At 49.9% G+C, this 21,204-nt stretch overlaps 2 protein-coding genes across 9 annotated transcripts; one reads left to right on the forward strand and one right to left on the reverse strand.

Annotated features, from left to right (window-relative positions):
• Positions 1-467: 467 nt before the first annotated feature.
• Positions 468-4,179, reverse strand: TUBB (tubulin beta class I). The gene is made up of 4 exons (XM_041753356.1): positions 3,932-4,179; positions 2,520-2,628; positions 2,197-2,307; positions 468-1,698 (listed from the first exon to the last, which is right to left on the reverse strand). The coding sequence occupies exons 1-4, from the start codon at positions 3,986-3,988 to the stop codon at positions 641-643; spliced, it is 1,335 nt and encodes a 444-aa protein (XP_041609290.1). The 5' UTR covers positions 3,989-4,179; the 3' UTR covers positions 468-640.
• A 2,944-nt stretch (positions 4,180-7,123) lies between these two features.
• MDC1 (mediator of DNA damage checkpoint 1) lies at positions 7,124-20,922 on the forward strand. 8 transcript variants are annotated; one of them, XM_041762428.1, is made up of 15 exons: positions 7,124-7,253; positions 9,647-9,785; positions 10,341-10,721; positions 10,808-10,877; positions 11,394-12,856; positions 13,584-13,649; positions 13,815-13,907; positions 14,459-15,223; positions 15,339-15,382; positions 15,861-17,867; positions 17,948-18,067; positions 18,196-18,378; positions 18,592-18,717; positions 18,829-18,939; positions 20,216-20,922. In XM_041762428.1, the coding sequence occupies exons 2-15, from the start codon at positions 9,650-9,652 to the stop codon at positions 20,381-20,383; spliced, it is 5,733 nt and encodes a 1,910-aa protein (XP_041618362.1). In that variant the 5' UTR covers positions 7,124-7,253; positions 9,647-9,649; the 3' UTR covers positions 20,384-20,922. The 8 variants fall into 8 exon arrangements, with proteins under 8 accessions (XP_041618362.1, XP_041618382.1, XP_041618356.1 ...); XM_041762422.1 differs by having other exon boundaries at positions 7,242-7,413; XM_041762439.1 differs by having other exon boundaries at positions 7,242-7,413; positions 13,818-13,907.
• Positions 20,923-21,204: the final 282 nt, after the last annotated feature.

Here is a 21,204-nt window from a genome sequence, read left to right on the forward strand (position 1 = left end):
TTATGTAGGAGGGAAGGATCCCACTCAACAAAGTGGCACAGACCCCTCAAAAGAAACAGCTCAGGACTGAGCTTGGAAGAAGACTAAAAATAGACAATACTGTCAACATCTCCCCTGAAGCTGAGAGCAAGAAGATTCCTGGATTTGGACTTCAAGAGCCTGGATTTCCCTCTCTAAAACTGCTCTAGAATAGAAAACCCTACCTTCTCAATATGTACCTCTACTGCTATGAGGTAGCTTGGTTTCCTTTCCCCTGGGCTACCACATGGGCTTAAGATGGTGGTGATGTTTTCAGCACATGTTCTAAATGGGATCTAATGAGACCCAGCTTCTCGGAGAATCACCTTAAAAAACAAAGGGAAATATCAACTGCACAAACGGGAAAATGGACACCAAAGGAAAATACACGGTCACCCAGAACAGCAGAAATCTAGGTTTCCCAGAGTGGAAGAGAGGAGACATTCAACAAACGACAAGTATTTATTGAGCGCCTATTACGTGCCAGGCACTGTTCTAGGAACACCCCCCCCCCAAAAAAAAAGGGAAAAAAAAATAAGAGGCAGAGAATGCAAATTGAGGGAGAGGACAGGGGCAGCTGAGGAAGAGGGAATGGAGAAGCCTAAGGTGATGGTACTCTGCCTTAAGCCTCCTCTTCAGCCTCCTCACCGAAATCCTCCTCTTCTTCTGCGGTGGCATCCTGGTACTGCTGATACTCAGAGACAAGGTCGTTCATGTTGCTCTCCGCTTCGGTGAACTCCATCTCGTCCATGCCTTCGCCTGTGTACCAGTGGAGGAAGGCTTTGCGGCGGAACATGGCTGTGAACTGCTCTGAGATGCGCTTGAAAAGCTCCTGGATGGCTGTGCTATTTCCAATGAAGGTGACTGCCATCTTGAGGCCACGGGGTGGGATATCGCAGACAGCGGTCTTGACATTGTTGGGGATCCATTCCACAAAGTAGCTACTATTCTTGTTTTGCACGTTGAGCATCTGCTCATCTACCTCCTTCATGGACATCCGCCCACGGAAGACAGCAGCCACAGTGAGGTAACGGCCATGGCGAGGGTCACAGGCAGCCATCATGTTCTTGGCATCAAAGACCTGCTGGGTGAGTTCAGGTACAGTGAGGGCCCGATACTGCTGGCTTCCACGGCTGGTCAGAGGTGCAAAGCCAGGCATGAAGAAATGGAGACGTGGGAAGGGCACCATGTTGACTGCCAGCTTGCGGAGGTCAGCATTGAGCTGACCAGGGAAGCGGAGGCAGGTGGTGACACCACTCATAGTGGCTGAGACAAGGTGGTTGAGGTCCCCATAGGTTGGCGTGGTCAGCTTGAGGGTGCGGAAGCAGATGTCGTACAGGGCCTCATTGTCAATGCAATAGGTCTCATCTGTGTTCTCTACCAACTGATGGACAGAGAGGGTGGCATTGTAGGGCTCAACCACCGTGTCAGACACTTTGGGGGAGGGCACCACACTGAAGGTGTTCATGATGCGGTCAGGGTACTCTTCTCGGATCTTGCTGATGAGCAGCGTGCCCATGCCAGAGCCTGTGCCCCCACCCAGTGAGTGGGTCAGCTGGAAGCCCTGCAGGCAGTCACAGCTCTCAGCTTCCTTCCGCACCACATCCAGGACTGAGTCCACTAGCTCAGCCCCCTCTGTGTAGTGGCCCTTGGCCCAGTTGTTGCCAGCCCCAGACTGCCCTGGAATGAGGTGAACAAAATTCTCTTTATTAGCAAAGCATCAAAAATAAAGGACCCATTTCCACTCTTCAGCTTTTAGAATAACGTACACGAATGTGCCTTTTTTTCTCACTCACCTGTGATACATCCCTGCCTCAGTATCTACCATCTAAAGCGGTCATTCCCAACACCCTGCGTTAGAGATCTCAAAACATATCCCCAGATAAACGCTCCAGCATTAAAAATAACTTCTTGGGATCCCTGGGTGGCGCAGTGGTTTGGCGCTTGCCTTTGGCCCAGGGCGCGATCCTGGAGACCCCGGATCGAATCCCACATCAGGCTCCCGGTGCATGGAGCCTGCTTCTCCCTCTGCCTATGTATCTGCCTCTCTCTCTCTCTCTGTCACAATCATAAATAAATAAAAATTAAAAAAAAAAATTTAAAAAATAACTTCTTAGCTCTTGCAGTCTCCTTCCTTCAAATACACTGAATAGCACTACTAATATGTGCATAACTCACCAAAAACAAAGTTGTCTGGTCTGAATATCTGCCCAAAAGGACCTGAGCGAACAGAGTCCATGGTCCCGGGTTCTAGATCCACCAAGATAGCACGAGGTACGTATTTGCCACCTATATGGAAGAAAGAGTAGAGTAAGAATTGGTGGACCAGAAGACCAAATGGAGCTGGAGGACACCAGGGGGCAGCAGAGCTGACCTTTTGCCACACCGTGAAAAGTCAAATCAGGGTAAGACCTTTAAAAATCAGACCCATCCCCAGGTGGCTTCTCCAGGGCTGGAAAGGAGACCCCGGAAAAGTGGGAGTCCCGCGTTCCCGCCCTCACCTGTAGCTTCGTTGTAATACACGGAGATGCGATCCAGCTGCAGGTCGCTGTCACCGTGGTAGGTTCCGGTGGGATCGATGCCGTGTTCATCGCTGATGACCTCCCAGAACTGCCGAGGAAGAGCAGGGAGACTTGCACAGCTCTGGTCCCAGCCAGTGATGCCCCCCGACCGACACATTTCAAGTGCAAACACGCACGCGGAGAGCGCACCTCCACGGCCTACCGGGCACTCTGCTTGCCCGCCGCGCCCTCCACCAGACACCCGCAGCCGCCGAAGGGCTGCAGCGTCCACTGCTCGGGTTGTGAGGGGGTGCAGCCGCGGAGGCCCAGCCACCGGTGGACGCGGTGCGGTGGGCGTGAGCCGCGCGGAGGCTGCCGAGCCGAGCCGAGCCGAGCGGCACACCCTCCCCCGCGCACAGCGGGCCGGGGTGAGGGACAGAGGCCGCCGCAGTGGACGCCCCTCCACGTGACTGCGGCGCCCGCCCGTCGGCGCTGACAAAGGGAGGCGTCGCGCGTGGGCGGGGGCCCGTGCCGCTAGCGCGCCCCCAGCCGGCCGGCTCGGCGCATGGAGCCCCGCCCCGCCGCGCCCCGCCCCCCGCCCCGCCGCGGGCTACAGCGTAGCGGCAGGACTTCCTCCCCGCCCTGCCCCCGCCACACTGTAACCGCGCGCAGAAAAAGAAACTACCCCCACCTCCGGCTTGAGCCTCCGATTTTCTTCCTTTGCCGGCTTGTTACGCCTGGCTCTACGTACGGATTCTCGGCCCTTCTCCCACCGTGTAGCCCTGGGGGACCCTTGAAAGAAAAGGATCCTCCCGCCCTCTTTCTCCACATCGGTGCACGCCCTAAAAGGGTCTCTTTACTGGAGATGAAAGGAAACTAATCCCGCGGCGACCAGTCTTCCGTCCACGAGGGCCTACGGGACCGCCCCTCGCGGGCTGCCCACCCTGGCGCGTCGCGCCCCCCTCCCCACCGTGGGCCCAGGGCCCCGCGGCCGCCGCCCAGCCGCGCTCCCTGTCCTCCTCCCCTCCGTGGACCGGGCCCCCCGCCGAGGGGATGCACTCGGGGACAGCCTCTCCGCGCTTTATCTCGGACCGTTTCCGCATCTCCTCTCTCCCCGTTCCTCGGACCACCACAACACTTTCAAGTAAAATTTTAAAGAGCCAGTCTTCCGACTCCAAACCCGAAACGTCCTCAAAAGCTCACCCAAAATTAGCCAGCCGAGTACAATTCCCCCGCTTTTCAAAAGTAAATTCTAGGCGCAACCGTGTATTGTATGCGGAAAACTTTTGAGGGCAAAGCGGGACAATGGATGGAACGCAAATATGTCCCACATTCTTCATCATTTAGCTGGATTTTTTTTCTTCTCAAAAAAAAAAAAACCATAGTTAAAAGAAAAGGCTTAAAATCCTTACCTTGGCACCGATCTGGTTACCACACTGACCGGCCTGGATGTGCACGATTTCCCTCATTGTTAAAATTTATTTTAATTCTTTTTGCTTCTCTCAAAGGTGTGTACGGGGCAGAGAGTGAGATGGGTTTTTCCCTATACTGCAATTCGCAGGCTGGAAGGACGGGACGCGTCCGGAGGCTGGAGCAACGAGGTCCGAGCGCAGCGGCAGGAACGTTCTGAGAGGTAGAAAGAAGCGGGGAGGGCGAAGAAGGAGGAAAGGCGGGCAGGGCGGGGCGCGCGTGCGCGGAGGCTGCAGGCGGGAGAGCGCCCGCGCCGCGGCAGGCAGACAAAGCCTCACTGGGGCGGGCCCTCATTGGTCGGTGCCAGTCACGTAGGTCCTGTCTGTTGGGCTCCGCTCGGGGGGTGACGCTGGCTCCCTGGGAGTCGTAGTCCTCCATTGTTGTCTACGCTGGAAAATGAAGGGAGGGATGAGTGGATACTGGATTTTTGGGTTGGGGGTGGGGGTAGAGTTGGCCTTGTTGTTGTTGTTTTTTAATGAAAAATGACCTTGCGCAAATTTCTTCCCCCTACACTTGAGTTTTTTGTACTAAAAGGGAGTCATTTGGGGGGATACAGGCATTGGGAACCCTGGGGTGCCAGGAGTTGGAAGGCGAAGTGGGCACGCCCTGAACGTTCCCTGCTGCGGTAGCTCTTGGTAAAGAGGGCTGCTTAGCTCAGCTAAAACTGGGGAGAAATGCGGCACCCTGCTCTGGTAGCAAACAGCGGGTCCTTCGGTGACCCACGGCATGAAATCCAGGAAGCCGCTGCTCCCCCAGATAGGAAAAACAGGGGATGGCCCTCCTGCTATTTCCTTGGAAATTTTCTAATGATAATGTTTAGAAAGAGAAACAAAAATGCAGCAATAGGTTTTCAGAATAGAGATGTAATTGAGGGTGTGTTCAAATAATAAACTGAATGGTTTAGAAAAGCCTGTATTTAGAATCTGAAGTCAGAAGTCTATCCATGAAAGTGATGAAGTTTTTGGAATTATAAGGTGAGGTTCGGAGCCGACGGCCAAGAAAGGATTCTTGAGATGTCTTTGCTGCGAAATGGTGGCTTTATTAAAGCAGGGGGACAGTACCCATGGGCAGGAGGAGCTGCTGCCCTGCCCCGTGAGGGGTGGCTGATTATATACCTGGGAGTTGGGAGGGGTTTGAGGATAGTGTGCTCTCTAAGGAATTTGGAAGCAAGGTTTCCAGGACCTTGAGGGGGCCAGCTATTGTTGGGAAAAGGTCACTTATTACCATCTAATAAAACCTGAGTCATGAGACCCTTCAGATGTGTATGGGTGGGCCATGTGCTTGGGGGATGATTGCCAACATGTATCTTGTGGGTTTAGATAAAGGATCTTTCTAAAGGAATTTTTATGTTAAAATACACTTACAGGATCCTGGGGGTCGGGCTAAGATTGCCTTTTCTCCTTAGCAAAGTATGAACAACGAGGCAGTTGAGTCCGTAGAGGAAGGTCCCTCTCTGCCTGTTTCAAGGGCTTGTCAATGTGCTGCCCTGGGCTTGTGCTTTGTCCTCAGCCAGTCCTCTGTTCCCCCATCAAAAGGGGTTCTTAGGGCAGCCCCGGTGGCTCAGCGGTTTAGCGCACCTTCGCAGGGCGTGATCCTGGAGACACGGAATGGAGTCCGACGTCGGGCTCCCTGCATGGAGCCTGCTTCTCCCTCTGCCTGGGTCTCTGCCTCTCTCTCTCTGCGTGTGTCTCTCATGAATAAATAAATTCTTTAAAAGGGGGGGGGGCATTGAAGCAGCATTGAAGACACTGCTTTTGTCGAGAGAATTATGAGGTGAGGTGCCTGAATTTCAGTGTCTTCCAGGATGCCTCTCCAGACATTTTGGTGGAAGTGTTTTTCAGTTTGCCGAATTCACTGATTAGGGGGCTGGCCATTGCAATCTCTCAAAAGCCTCAGGATTGAAACAAAAGAGGGGGGCTGATGGGAGAAAATTGGATGGGCTCAAGTCAGAGGGGCATGCTCCTTAAGGGTTCGTTTGATAGATACTAAGTGTCCACCAAGCCAGAAGCTAGGGATACAATGTGAGTAAAAATTAGTTCTGTCTTCAGTCTCTGCAATTTGATGGGAAATGTGTAAACAATGGAGGGTGTTACCACATTGTAATAGGACATAGGACTTGTGCTATCAAGGTCATCATTGTTCACTCACAGTCCAGTCAACACATTTCTCCTCACCTAAACAAAAAATAAACAGCAAGTTGTGCAAGACCTTCTCTACCCACTTAAAAGAGAATGTTCTGTGTTTCAGGGCATGATCATAATGAAAGCAGTCATTTTGTGCTAGTGGGGAAAGTCCAGAATTTAGAATCAGAGGACTTGTCTCAAGTTGTCCTTCCCTTCCATTAGCTGTAGGAACGTCGGCAGGTCTTTTAACTTCGCAGACTTCAATTCCCCCCCTGAAATCTGATTGTTGTGGTTGGAGGACAGATAATGAACGCAAAGGACTTCCTAAAGTACACACGTAATAGTATTGTCACTATTCTCCTCTCTTCTTAGTGTGAGATAATGAAATCGATGGTTTTATCATCCGTCCTCCACCTCTTGACAGACCTCGGTCAACCTTTAAGACAGTTAACAAACAGTTCTCCCTCTTTGCCTAGGGATCCTTAGGAAAATGACCTCCACATGTCCATCAGGATGTAGTGTCAGAAAGGGAAGGACATGACTTGCCCTAAAAAAGCCAAGGCCAAAGGAAATGAATTTCCACTGTGATGGAGACTCTTCCAGCGGCACGCCTACGGGCAGCTCTCCAACCTGCAGCCTCCGGCCACGACTGCAACCCGCAGCTCATTTCCATTTCTCCTGAGTCAGCGGACTCCATGTCTGGGAGGACCGAGGAAGGCTCTCTGGCCGCGGCCGACGCCTCGCGACGACGGTGGTCGGCCCCTCTATCCACCGACGGGAGCCAGACTCTGTGGTCGCGGTTTGGAAATCTGCGCGGGAAGTGGGCGGTGGGCGGTGCGCGGTGCGCGGTGCTGCGCCGTGCCCCGGAGCTGCCCAATCGGGGCGCGCCACCCAGTGCGCGCACGGCAGCCTCGGGTTACCGCCTCACGTAACCGGTTTCAGGCGCCCAGGAAGGCCTGCCCCGTTGAGCTGCTGAGGGGCGGGGCGGGGCCTTGGCGGCGCCTCCCGGTTGGGCGCTTCCTCAGTCGGCGGCTGTGAACGACAGCAGCAGCAGCCAATCAAAGGGCCGGGGCCCTCTCGGCGCGAGCTCCCGCGCGCCGGGTCGCGGCCGTTACTGGCGGCGCGCGGGGACTCACAGTGGGTGAGTTGTGGGGGCCGCGCCCACCGCTCCGCGGGAGCCATCTTGATCCTCCCGTAGGGCGGGAGGGGCGTGCCCTGCTGCGACGGGGCGGACGGCACTTGCCAGTTGATTTCTCGGATCATAGTATTCAGCCTTACTTGACGCCCCTCCCCGAGGTTAGGTATGAAGACGGGGAGACGTGGGGCCCGGCGGGAAGCCCCTGGGGTGGAGATGAAAGATGGTGGCGCCCCGGAGGAGCCGCGGGGCCTGGGCTCCCGCTGAGTCCTGCCTTCGGGACGGAGTTAGCTCTCTCCCCCGGGACGACGCCTGCTTTCCCTGTCAGCAGTTAACCTCTAAGTGAATTCCACCCTCACCGTTTTGAGTTTTCATCACCTTCCATTTGTCCTTTCGCAGGAGGGTGGGGTTAATTTTGTTTGTTGTGTGACTGTATTCCGAGCTCCTTGAACAGTTCCAGGTGCGCAGTACGTGCTCAATAGGTATTATTGAATGAATATGATGTGACCTAGGGGAAGAGACACAGTTTGCGAAGGCAGAAATGGAAAGTAATGGTTGCGGTATGGTGAGAAGTATCAGGGGAAGTAAAAGTTCTCCGACCACGGGGGGCATGTGGGGACACCAAGAACAGAGAGAGCAGGGACGCCTCCAGGAAAGGCCTTACTGAGGAGGCGACATTTGGACTGAATCGTAAATCATGGGTAGGAGTTGGACCAGGAAACTAGGAGCTAAGGGCCAAGGAACTGACCGAGGCATGCAGGTATGGGGAACAACAGGAACGGTGTGTTCAGAGTTCGGGGAGAAGGTCCATGTGGCTGAACCATAGGCTTTGGCAGAGGGGAGCAGGACCTGAGGTTCAGATCATGGAGGATCTTGCTAAAGACGTGAGATTTTATTTCATCCTGTGGGCATGGAAAGCCATGAAATATTAAACAGAGGACAGAAAATACCTTGTTTACCTTGGGCAAGTTCCTTGACCCACCTATGTTGCAGTTGCTTAGTCTGATAGAGTAACAATAATAGTTTAAGACATTTTTATGAGGATTAAGTGAGTGTCAGTATAAACTAGAGTAATGCTTCATACAGAACAAGCCTCTGTGTACCTTGGTTGTTAGGATTCTCGGCAGTTACTCGATCACATTGAGATGTTCTGCTAAAGTATAAAAAGCATGCGGTTTGCCTCCAGAAGCACATTTATTCCTATCCTTTCCACCTACCTGCTATGTTACCCTAAGCAAGTCATTTAATGTTTTAATGTTTTAGCCTTAATTTTTAAGGCTTTATTTATTTATTCATGAGAGACAGAGAGAGGCAGAGACATAGGCAGAGGGAGAAGCAGGCTCCATGCAGGGAGCCTGATGTGGGACTCGATTCGGGTCTTCAGGGTAAATGCCTGCCTCATATGTCCATGATGCCTAACACATAACACAATGCTGAGCACATAGTTGATGCTTGGCAAAGTTTAGCTCTCTCTAAAATATTTTTTTTCAGGCTGTGGGTTCCAAACCAGTAAGTGGATGGTGAAATCAATTTAGCAGGTTGCAGATCAGCATTTAAACAATAGTGGAGGGATCCCTGGGTGGCGCAGCGGTTTGGCGCCTGCCTTTGGCCCGGGGCGCGATCCTGGAGACCCGGGATCGAATCCCACGTTGGGCTCCCGGTGCATGGAGCCTGCTTCTCCCTCTGCCTGTGTCTCTGCCTCTCTGTCTCTCTCTGTGTGACTATCATAAATTAAAAAAAAAAAAATTAAAAAAAAATAAATAAACAATAGTGGATGGGGGGAAAAAAAAAGAATGAAAACTGTCAGTATATCATATACCATAAGGCTAAGCATTGCTTTTTCTCAGAATGTTTGTCTCTTTACATAAGCACATGCATTTGTAGTATGTGTACTTGGAATTTCATACTGTTTATTCCCAACCCCGTAATATTTATTTATTATTATAGACAGAAATGTTTTTTAAATAGTTCAGAAGGATAATAACAGGGTGGTTGTCAGAAGGAGACATGTCGGGACACCTGGGTGGCTAAGCGGTTGAGCGCCTGCCTTCCACCCAGGTCGTGATCCTGGGGTCCCGGGATGGAGTCCCACATTTTATTTTGGGATTTTATTTATTTATTCATGAGAGACGCAGAGAGAGGGGCAGAAGGAGAAGCAGGCTGCCCGCAGGGAGCCCGATGTGCGATGGGATCCTGGGACCCCAGAATCACCACCTGGCCCGAAGGCAGGCACCCAACCACTGAGCCATCCAGGTGTCCTGATAAATAAAATCTTAAAAAAAAAAAAAGAAAAGAGACATGTCAATCTCCTATAACTCTCCAGGGTTATCTCCAGTTATCAGCCTCCTCTCTCAGACTGCGCAAGAACCTGAGACGATGATAATGTGTTTACTTCCCAGGTCATGGAGGACACCCAGGCTATCAACTGGGAGGTTGAAGAAGAGGAGGAGACAGAGAGACCCAGTGAAGCCTTGGGGCGTGGCTTAGAGCCTGTAGGGCGGTTGCATATCTTCAGTAGTGCCCATGGACCAGAAAAAGGTCAGAGGTTCTTGGATGATAAAGTACTGGTATAGGCCTCTTATTTTTATGGGGAGGTAGTTGGAGGGTTGTAAGCATCTTTTATATGTTTCGAGGAGATCAGAGTTTTTCACTGGGAATGCAGAGGAGGGACTGATTGAGTTGATTGCTCCTGGCAAGTACCCTGGACTCAATGGGCTCAATTTTACTTTGGTAGAAGATGAAGAGATTCAGATGGAAATCCAGCATGGTCTGGAAATGAATGGTGGTGATGGTTGCACAACAATGTGACTGTACTTAATGCTACTAAACTGTACACTTAAAAATGGTTAAGTCGTAAATTTTATGTATACTTTACTGCAGTAGAAAAAATCCAATGTGGATGGATGGGGTATTGACAACGAATAACGCATTGCTTATATTCTTCAATACTTATACGTCCTACCGTCTTTTATTTTTCTTATGTGTGTGGGGACCTTACTTAACAGGGGTAGTGGGGTACTTACTTAACAGGAATATTTTCCTGATAGCAGGCCAAGACTCAGGCCTTAACCTATCTCTCTCTCTAATTCATAGATTTTCCCCTGTATCTTGGGAAGAATATGGTAGGCCGAATGCCTGATTGCTCTGTGACCCTGCCCTTTTCATCCATCTCCAAACAACATGCAGTCATTGAAATCTTGGCCTGGGACAAGGCACCTGTCCTCCAAGATTGTGGCAGCCTCAATGGTACTCAAGTCCTAAGGCCTCCTAAGGTCCTAAGCCCAGGGGTGAGTCATCGGCTGAGGGACCAGGAGTTGATTCTCTTTGCTGACTTGCCCTGCCAGTACCATCGCCTGAATGTCCCCCTGCCCTTTGTTTCCCGGGGCCCTCTAACTGTAGAAGAGACACCCAGGGTTCAGGGAGGAACTCAACCCCAGGGGCTCCTGTTGGCTGAGGACTCGGAGGAGGAAGTAGGTATGTTTGTATATTGGGAGGGTGGGTGAGAAGATGGGGATGGTGAGTATAGAACAGTCAACTAACTTAATTCTTTTTACTCTTAGATTCTCCTTCTGAAAGGTGTGTGATGAAAGAACCAAGGACCTCCCCTTTGGCAGCAGTAGTTCCAGAGAGGTAAGTGCCAAAGGGCCAGATACTTACATCTTTAAAAGGAGGAGGAACCAGGGACTGTAGAATCTATCTGCAAGAGATGATTGTTATGAAAGTGGGGCTGGGGAATTGCACATACTCTTATGCTCAGCTGAAGTTTTTTTTTTTTTTTTTAATTTTTTATTTATTTATGATAGAGAGAGAGAGGGAGGGGCAGAGACACAGGCAGAGAGAGAAGCAGGCTCCATGCACTGGGAGCCCGATGTGGGATTCGATCCCGGGTCTCCAGGATCGCGCCCTGGGCCAGAGGCAGGCGCCAAACCGCTGCGCCACCCAGGGATCCCAACTCAGCTGAACTTTTATTGAGCATCTCTGATGTGCCAAGTGAGAACTAATTGCTGGAGAGAAAAGAAAAAAACAAAAACAAAAAACAAACAGCTACTGCCTTGTGTCTGCCCTTAAGGTGCTCATAGTTGAGTGAAGTATTCCTTCTTGGGAAATAGATGCTATCAACCCTTTCTCTTCTGTTCCCTTTTACAGTGATGAAGAGGGGCCTTCTCCTGCCCCAGATGGCCCTGGGCCACCTTTTGCCTTCAACCTGGACAGTGACACAGATGAGGAAGAAAGTCAGCATTCAGCAGCGGGAGAGGCCTCCTTATCTGCCAGAAGAGGCTCCACTGCAGAAACAGAACAGCTGAAAGCTATGACACCTGCAACCCAGCTTGGAAAGGATCAGTGTTCAGTGAAGGAGAGGAACAATAACATAAAAGTTGAGAGGGATGCAAGGAATGGGGTGGTCTCACTTGGGGGGATTCTGGAGAGAAACCAAAGTGCTGGGGAGGACAGTGACACAGATGTGGATGAGAGCAGGCCTCCAGTAAGGCCTGCTGAAGTCCATTTGGAAAGGGCCCAACCTTCTGAATTCATAGACAGTGATACTGATGTGGAAGAAGAACGGATCCCTGCAACACCAGCTGTAGTTCCTATGAAGAAGAGGCAAATCTTCCACAGAGTTAGTACAAAGAGTCTTCAGGAACCTGCTTTGGTACATCTACAGGAGAACCCAGCTGGTAGTGATACAGATGTGGAGGAAAGTGAGATCCAACCGGCAGTCCCTCTGGAGAGAAACCAAATTTCCATGGTGATTGACAGCAATACGGATGATGAGGAAGAAGTCTTAGCAGCACTCACTTTGGCACGTCTGAAAGAGAGCGGATCTGATACATGGAACAGAGGTACAGATGTGGAAGAGGACAGGGCCCAACCTGTGGCCCTTCTGGAGCAAAGCCAAACCTCTGCTGGGAGAGATAGTAAGACAGACATGGAGGAGGAGGGTCTCCCAATGGAAAACAGAAGAACTGTGCCCAAGTGTCCTACAGACAAGGCATGCTCAGAAAAGAGGCAATTTTCTCTCCAAGACAGTGATCTAGAGGTAGATAAGAGCTTACTTGAGGTCCACCTGGAGAGAAATCAAGCCTCTGCCACCATAGACATCACACAAGTGGAAGAGAAAGTCCTACCAGGACCAGCTGTTATACTTGTGGAGAAGCATCAGGTGCCTGTGGTATGGACAAATCAAACAAATGTGGAAGTAGAAGGGGACCAAGCAAAGCTGCCTGTGATGCACCTAGGGGAACCCCAGCCTCCTCTATCTGAGGACTGTGGGACAGATGTGGAGGAGGACACATCCTTAGCAGCCTCACTGGTGGCAGATACTGGAAAGCACCAGCTTCTAGCAGAAGGGGATGCTGGGACAGAATCGGCTGCACCAGTTCTTGAGCAGGAGAGAGTTCTTGAGGCGAGGGCCCAGGGGGATTCACTTGTATCACAGGTGGAGCAAGATCTTCTCCCTGTCTCAAAGGAGAACCTTATAGATCAGGTGGTGGACACAGGCACTTCAGGAGAAACCATCCAACCACAGAGAGAGGGAGCCCAGACCCCCACAGAAAGGAAGAGGGAACCACATGTGGACAGGACCAAGAACTCTGGAGACAACCATGGTGGTAAGTGCTGGCCTTCTTTCTTGACTCCGAAAAGAAAGAATGCTTATAGAATATCTTAGTCCACTTGGGGTACTGTACCAGAATACCATAGGCTGGGTGGTTTATAAACAATAGAAATTCTTTCTCATGGTGTGAAGGCTTAGAAGTCTAAGATCAAAGTTCTGGTATGGGGCAGGCCCCGTGGCACAGCGGTTTAGTGCCGCCTGCAGCCCGGGGTGTGATCCTGCTGGAGACCTGGGATGGAGTCCCACGTCGAGCTCCCTGCATGGAGCCTGCTTCTCCCTCTGCCTGTCTCTCTCTCTCTCTCTCTCTCTCTCTCAGTCTGTGTCTCTATGAATAAATAAAATCTTAAAAAAAAAAAAAAAACAACAAAGTTCTGGTATGATTGTGTTCTGATGAAGACCTACTTCCTTATTCATAGGCAGCTGTTGTCTCACTGTGTCCTCACATGGTAGAAGCAGAAGGGCACAAGTTAATTGTGGGGTCTCTTTTATAAGGGTACCAATCCCATTCAGTGGGTTCTACCCTCATGACCTAATCATCTCCCAAAGACCTTACCTCCTAATAAAATCACATTGGGGATTAGGTTTCAACATATGAATTTTGGGTGGGATACAAACATTCAGTCCATTGTAGAGGGCTTGGGGTTGGGGAGAAAATGGTAGAGAAAGAGTAAGGAGTTAAACATGAGATACGACTTATCTATCTTATATTGCTCCCCCATCAGATTCTGAAGACCTGGACCTACAGGCTACCCAGTGTTTTGTGGAGAGAGAGAATCAGAGCCCAGAAGGTGAGGGCATCTGTGTTGTATGGATGTTGGTGCAATTGGGAGCTGGGAGCCCAGACTGGTGGTCCTTGAAGGTTGTGAAAGCTGGTGTAGGTGGGGCAGGAGGCCAAGAATGGGTCCCCAGAGTTCTGTGGAAGAGCTAGGCGTGAGCCAGCTTTTCTTCTGCAGCAGTCCAGAACATGGAGGATGAAGCCACTCAGGCCTTCCTGGCTACTCTACCCCAAGAGTCTGGCCCTTTCTGTTACAGCTTCCAGGCCTCAGGTATAAGAAACTCTATCCTTCATGCTCCTAACTTGGCATCATTGCTTTTTCTCTTTACATGTTTCTTTCATATTCTTTGACTTTTTACTGACGTTTCTCCATCTCCATCATTTTTAAAGAGGCTGCTATGAGAACTTCTGTATGCATGTGGGATCTTATTTTTTTGGTCCTCTTCCCAACTTTCCTTTAATGACCAGCTGATGGTGATGATGATGATGATGATGATTAGGTTTATTATTCATGAATTTTTTATTTTAAAAATTTTATTGCTTTATTTGAGGGAGAGAAAGAGAGCACACCTGCACGATTTGGGGAAGGGGTGGAGGGAGAGGGAGAAACACGTGCTCAATCCCAGGACCCAAGATCATGACCTGAGCTGAAGGCAGGCGCTTAACCTACTGAACCACCCAGGCATCCCTATTATTCATGAATTTATCTTAATCTTTTCTCATCCTATTTATTACTTTCCCAATCTGCATCTCTCTCTCTGTCTCTGTCTCTGTCTTTGTCTCTCTGTCTCTCTGTCTCTCTCCCTGACTCTTTACTTCCAGGTGCCCTGGATGAGCCGTGGGAAGTCTTGGCAACACAGCCATTCTGTCCAAGAGAGTCTGAGGCCCCTGAGCCCCAGCCCATTGCTGCCCACATTGATGCCCATGGATCTTGCCCCTCTACACCTAGGACAGCACCACAAGCCCAACATCCAGAGAGCCCAGTTCATGCAGAGCCACTGGGGATTCAAGGCAGAGGGATGCAGACTGTGGAGAAAGACATGGGTACACCAAGAGAAGCACCAGAGGAGGTGGCCCCTGAGAGAGGCCCATTGGACAGGGAAACCAAGAAGCTGCCAGCAGGAGAGAGAGAAGATGTGTTAGGAGAAGAGTTAACTAGAGGGATACGGGTGTTAGCTAGAGATAATCAGGAACAAGAGTCTGACCAAAAGGTGGAAAGTGCAAGTACTGAAAGGAACATGGAGAGTTTAAACATAGAAATTGAGGTACCCAGGGAAGCACAAGAGAAAGAGACAGAAAAGCAGTCTATTGCAAGAGAAATATTTGAGAGAGAAGCAGAGAAACCAGTACTAGAGAGAGAGGGTGAGCCAAGTGGATTAGGCATGAAGGTACCAGAAGTAAAACTGGAGAGAGGCCCACAGAGAGGGGAGATAGAGAAAGGGAGCCAAGACCAGGAAGGGCAGGCCTCCAGTCTAACACCAGAGCCTAGTGCAGGGATGGGGGCCCAGCAGGGACTTGCTTCAGTCCCAGGAGCTTCTGGGAGCCAGTCAGGTGGAGCCCCGATGAGCCCCAGCAGGCAGGAGAGAGGTAAGTGAAGGCAGAGGGGAACCTAAGGTGGTACACAGCACTTGTGCTAAACAACCCCTAAGTGGCTGAGTGCTTAGACCCCAGCTACATACACTTGTTTTTACTTTCTGTCTAGGCCACCTGACTTGCAAGGCACCACCTGCTGAGAAGGCCTCTGTGGTGAGAACTGCTTTTTCTACCTCCCTCTATTTCACTGCCCCTTCCCCTGACCTTGCTTTAATCTCTTCCTTTCTCCATCTTCCCAATTTTCTTCCATTGTCACCACTCCTTAGTTGGCTCTGTACCTTTCCCTTCACACCTATCATTTTCTGTATCTGTTTCCCAAGGTCTGTCTCCCTCTGCCTGACTTAGAATGTCCTTTTTTTTTTTTTTTTTCCATGTCTTTCCCATCTTTTTCCAGCCATCCTTTTATTACCATCATCCATCTGTGGGGAACACTATACTGGCATGAGGATAGGTCTGTGGGAATGAGGACTGCTTCCTCCCTAGGAAGTTCCAAGTCTCATGGAAGGGAGGTCACAGACAAGTGAAGTGCCAGGAAACACTCTAACCATAAACAACTATCAAGAATAGTATCTAAGTACTGTCTCTCTTCTCTCTGCCTCTTCCTCCCTCACTTACTTCTATTTCTCCTCAGGGTGATCAGGAATCCGCAGATGCTCATCTGCCTGCTGCAGTGCCTGAAGCTTCAACCCCACACCACAACCCCCTCCTCTCTCAGAGTCAAAAACATCCTGTGTCTCAGCCCTTCCTTTCTTCCTCTCCATCTTCTTTAGAGCCCATTCCCAGGACCAGGCAAAATGGGAATCAGGAAGTTCCAGGGACTCCTTTATCCTCAGAGATGGAGCCTCTGTATCCAAAATCCAGAGTCAGGCTCCGAGGGTCCTCCAGGAAGGCACTCTCTGCAATTTCTTCTTTAGCCCTTGAACCTCACTCAACCATCCCCACAGACCAGCCCCTCTGTCCTGAGCCCACATCTCGGGTCACTCGGGGCAGGACACGTAGGTCCTCTCTCAAGACCCCTGAACTCCTTGTCCCTGAAGTCCAGCCTTCCACCTCCAAAGACCAGTCTGTCACTGCTGAGCCCATATCTCAAGGCAGGACACGTAAATCTGTCAAGACTCCTGAACCAGTCGTCTCCACAGCCACTCAGAGCAGGGCACTTAGGTCTTCTGTCAAGACTCCCAAAGTAGACATCTCCACAACCCCTGCGCTCCAGCCTTCTACTTCCAAAGACCAGCCTGTCACCCCTGAGCCCACATCTCAGGTCACTTGGGGCAGGACACGTAGGTCCTCTGTCAAGATCCCTGAACCAACTGTCCCCACAGCCCCTGCACTCCAGCCTTCCACCTCTGAAGACCAGTCTGTCATCACTGAGCACACATCTGGGGGCACTCACAGCAGGACACGTAGGTCTTCTGTCAAGACTCCTGAGCCAATTGTCCCAACAGCTCCTGAAGTCCAGCCTACTATCTCCAAAGACCAGCCTGTCACCCCTGAGCCCACATCTCCGATCACTTGGGGCAGAACACGTAGGTCCTCTGTCAAGACCCCTGAACCAACTGTCCCCACAGCTCCTGAACTTCAGCCTTCTACCTCCAAAGACCATTCTGTCATCACTGAGCCCACATCAGGAGCCACTCACAGCAGGACACACAGGTCTTCTCTCAAGACTCCTAAGCCAACTGTCCCCACAGCCACTGAGCTCCAGCCTACCACCCACAAAGGCCAGCCTGTCACCCCCAAACGTATATCTCAGGGCAGGACACCTAAGTCTTCTAGCAAGACTCCCACATCAGTTGTCTCCACAGTCCCTGAGCTCCAGGCTTGCACCCCCACAGACCAGCCTGTCACCCCCAAACTTGCATTTCAGGCCACTCGGGGTAGGACACAAAGGTCCTCTATCAAAACCCCTGAACCAGTTGCCCCCACAGTGCCTGAACCCCAGCCTTCCATCTCCACAGATCAGCCTGTCACTCCTGAGCCCACATCTCGGGCCACTCGGGGCAGGACACATAGGTCCTTTGTCAAGATGCTCCAGCCAATTGAACCCACAGCCCCTGATCTTGAATCTGTCACCCCCACAGATCAACTGTTCTCCCCCAAGGTTCAGGGAAGTCAGGGTAAGATGCTAAGGTCTTCTACAATAAGTGCTGTGCCAGTTCTTACCACTCCTGAATTCCAGCCTTCTGTCCCCACAGACCAGCCTATTCCCCCTGAGCCCATCTCTCAAGCCAATTGCAGCAGGAGGCTGAGGGCCACTAGGAACCATAAGTCCCTTATAGCTCCCATTATCTGTGAGCCCTACTCTGCACTCCCTGAACCTAAATCTCGGTCCTCAAGGAACCAAAGACAAAGAGCAGTGAGAGCAGTTGAGTCCCTCAGGACCATTCCCAAGCCGGCCTTTGCCCAGCTTCCTGAAGCCCCCACTCATGCTACCCAGATCCACAAGTTGGAGGCAGCAGGCAGATCTGAGTTCACCCTGGGGCCCCAACCTAAGGCCTCTCAGAGCCACAAGAGGCCTTTGGCTACTGTGGATTCACCCCCACCTCAAAAACGGCACCAAAGAGGAGAAGTCACCCAGGAGACAGTGTTCCTCAAGGAGGAGGAAGAAGATCCAATGGAGAGGCCAAGGGAGGAGGAGGTGAGGACAGGGCCTGACTGTGAAGCTAGGAAAGGGCTTGGAGGCTCCGAAACTCCCAGCAAGATCTTTTTCAATCCCAGGATGTAGTGGTTCCAGGACCAGGCAAGCGAAAGAGAGACCAAGCAGAGGAGGAGCCCAAGGGAATCCCAAGCCGCAGTCTTAGACGAACCAAACCTAACCAAGAGTCCACATCCCCCAAAGTAGGAGAGAAGGGGCATGGGGCTTGGTGGGAGGCAGATGCGGGAGGATGGGAGGATACCAAGGGGTTTGGAAACAGGCGCTGATGGCATGGGTTGCTGTGTCCAGCTCAGGCTAACTCCCTCCGCAGGTTCTCTTCACAGGAGTGGTGGATGCCCGTGGTGAGCGGGTAGTGCTGGCCCTCGGGGGGAGTCTGGCCAGCTCAGTGGCAGAGGCTTCCCACTTGGTGACTGATCGAGTCCGCCGTACGGTCAAGTTCCTGTGTGCCCTGGGGCGGGGGATTCCCATCCTCTCCTTGGATTGGCTTCACCAGGTGAGAGGCTAGAAGATGACAGCAGAGGTACCATGGCAGAAAACTACTCTCAGGGTGCCCTAGAAAGGGGAAGGAGGGGCCCAGGAAGACCAGGGAGGTGAATAAAACAGAAAGCTTAATTCAAAAAACATTGTAAGGTCCCTCCAAATGCTAGGCAGAAGAGCTGGGTGGTGAGCTGGGCTGAGCTTTGATGCTGACTGCTACTGTCCTTAGTCCCGCAAGGCTGGTTGCTTTTTGCCCCCGGATGAATATGTGGTGACTGATCCTGAGCAGGAGAAGAACTTTGGCTTCAGCCTTCGAGATGCCCTGAGCCGGGCTCGAAAGCAAAGGTTGCTGGAGGTAAGAGGCTGTCTTGTGCCCCATGCTCCAACCCTCCCTCCTGAGGCTCCCCAGCTATTCATAGCCTCTCAGTGCATACATCTGTGGCCTCCACCATTTTCTTTCTCTTAGGGCTATGAGATCCATGTGACTCCAGGAGTCCAGCCACCACCACCTCAGATGGGAGAGATCATCAGCTGCTGTGGAGGCACTGTACTACCCAGCATGCCCCGGTCTTATAAGGTATGGGTGGGAACACAAGTATTGAGAGGATAGGGGAGCCCTGTAGTATGTAAAGGGATAGGAATGAAGGAGAAGTCTGTTGATTCCAAGTGGATTTATTTGTATTGTATTTTAAAAATTTTCAAACATACAGAGAGAACCTCTATTATCAATGAACCTCCATATATCAATCACTCAGAATTAACAAGGTAGTTTAAATTTTGCTACATTTTCTTCATGTATTGTTTTTCTTTGCTGAACTATTTTATTTATTTTTTAGTTGTTTTTTTTTTTTTTTTTTTTTAAGATTTATTTATTCATGAGAGACAGAGAGGCAGAGATACAGGTAGAGAGAGAAACAGGCTCCTCCAGGGGAGCCCGATGTGAGACTTGATCTTGGATCCTGGGATCACACCCTGAGCTGCAGACGCTCAACTGCTGAGCCACTCTGAACTATTTTAAAGGAAACTGCATACATCATATTATTTCCCCCTATATACTTAAAGTATACTTTTCTAAGAAATTATGTACTTTTTTTTTAACGTAATGACAATGCAATTATTGATCCATAACAAAATTAACAATAGCTTCTTAGTCATTTTCTCATACTCCATTAGTCAGATTTCTCCAGTTGGCCAAAAAGTTCTCTTTACAGTTCAAACCAGGATTCAAACAAGGTCTATGTATTGCCACAATTGCATATCTCTTTATTCTCTTTCACTCTAGAAGATCTTCCCCCCACCCCCAACCCACCTAGGCTTTTTTTTTTTTTTTTTTTTTTTTATTCCATTGACTTCCTGCAGAAACTAGGTCAGCTGTTTTTTACAATGTTCCCGTCTGGGTTTTACTGTTTGCCCCCATGCTGTGTCATTTATCTTGTTCTTCTTTTACATTCCTTATAAACTATAGTTAATTTTAAAAGCTTGAATAGGGATGCCTGAGTGGCTCAGCAGTTTGGCACCTGCCTTCGGCCCAGAGTGTGATCTTGAAGACAGAGGATTGAGTCTCACATCGGGCTCCCTTGCATGGAGTCTGCTTCTCCCTCTGCCTTTGTCTCTGCCTCTCTCTCTGTGTCTCTCATGAATAAATAAATAAAATCTTTAAAATAAAAAAAAAATTTTAAATAAAAATAAAAGCTTGAATAAATTCAGGTTTGGCTTTTCTGGCAAGAGTACTTTTGGCAAGTGCTTCATATCAGGCAGTCTATTTCAGTGATGCTGAAACTGATTCGTGGATTCTGAACCTATTCCTAGAATTCTTTTTCACCTCTGACTTTGTCTTTGCTGTCTTTCCCCAGCCTCAGAGAGTTGTGATTACATGCTCCCAGGACTTCCCTCGATGCTCTATTCCGTTTCGGATTGGGCTGCCCATCCTCTCACCTGAGTTCCTGCTAACAGGAGTGCTAAAGCAGGAAGCCAAGCCAGAGGCGTTCATCTTCTCCACTTTGGAAATGTCATCCTCCTGAAAATGTCACTACAGTACTCTTTTCCCTCCCAGACCAGTGAATAAAAGTGTTAGAGTAAAATATGGAAGAAAGAACCTAGGGCTTTAGAGATGGTTGGGGTAACTTGACCTGACTTATCTTGGACTATTATGGGTAAACAACAGATAGGGAGGTCTGGAGCCACAGATTTCTTAGAGTTGGGTGGTACCATACTCAGATATCTTAGCAGAACTGATGTACTTACTGCTCTGGGCAGACACAGTATCCTACCTCCCGTTTGGAAGCCACTTCTTTTCCTCTTACTGGGATCCTTACTCATCCTCTGAAAGATAGTGGAACAGTTTTAGTGTCAGGAACTTGAAGGGATGCTGGGAATGAGTAAATTTGAAGTTGGAGTTATGGAATCCTCTAGAATATTTTCCTTTCTCCTCCATCGTGTTAGAAGCGTTCTTTAGCTTTGACTTTGAGCAAATCTCTGCACTTTTCTGGCCTGCTTTTCCAGTGTTTACAAAATTAGCTTAGGTTAACGTCTGATAAATAAATATTCACTCTGTGCCTTATGGTGTAGTGCGGTTTTTTGTTTTTGTTTTTGTTTTAGTGCGGTTTTTTTTTTTAAACGTATCTTAAATTTAAATTTTAAGAAAGTTGGTTGATTACAATGATATGGAGAAATTATAACCCTTATTATACATTCCTGGTAGGAATATAAAATGGTTCAGCTACTGTGGTAAACAACCTGACAGTTTCTCAAAAAAAATTAGATGTAAAATTACCAAATGACCCAGTAATTCCCTTAGTAGGTATACACCCAAAAGAATTAGAGTGTTCAAACAAATACTTGT

The sequence above is a fragment of the Vulpes lagopus genome, chromosome 1 (assembly GCF_018345385.1).
Source record: "Vulpes lagopus strain Blue_001 chromosome 1, ASM1834538v1, whole genome shotgun sequence".
NCBI lineage: Eukaryota > Metazoa > Chordata > Mammalia > Carnivora > Canidae > Vulpes > Vulpes lagopus.

Excerpts from the sequence above, each read along its gene's own strand:
- TUBB (XM_041753356.1), bottom strand. The coding sequence starts at position 3,988 with ATGAGGGAAATCGTGCACATCCAGGCCGGTCAGTGTGGTAACCAGATC. Across the intron at positions 2,308-2,519 it reads GTATTACAACGAAGCTACAG|GTGGCAAATACGTACCTCGT; the intron begins GTGAGGGCGGGA and ends TCTTCCATATAG. Across the intron at positions 1,699-2,196 it reads ACCAGACAACTTTGTTTTTG|GGCAGTCTGGGGCTGGCAAC; the intron begins GTGAGTTATGCA and ends ACCTCATTCCAG.
- MDC1 (XM_041762428.1), top strand. The coding sequence starts at position 9,650 with ATGGAGGACACCCAGGCTATCAACTGGGAGGTTGAAGAAGAGGAGGAG. Across the intron at positions 12,857-13,583 it reads CTCTGGAGACAACCATGGTG|ATTCTGAAGACCTGGACCTA; the intron begins GTAAGTGCTGGC and ends CTCCCCCATCAG. Across the intron at positions 17,868-17,947 it reads AGAGGCCAAGGGAGGAGGAG|GATGTAGTGGTTCCAGGACC; the intron begins GTGAGGACAGGG and ends TTTCAATCCCAG.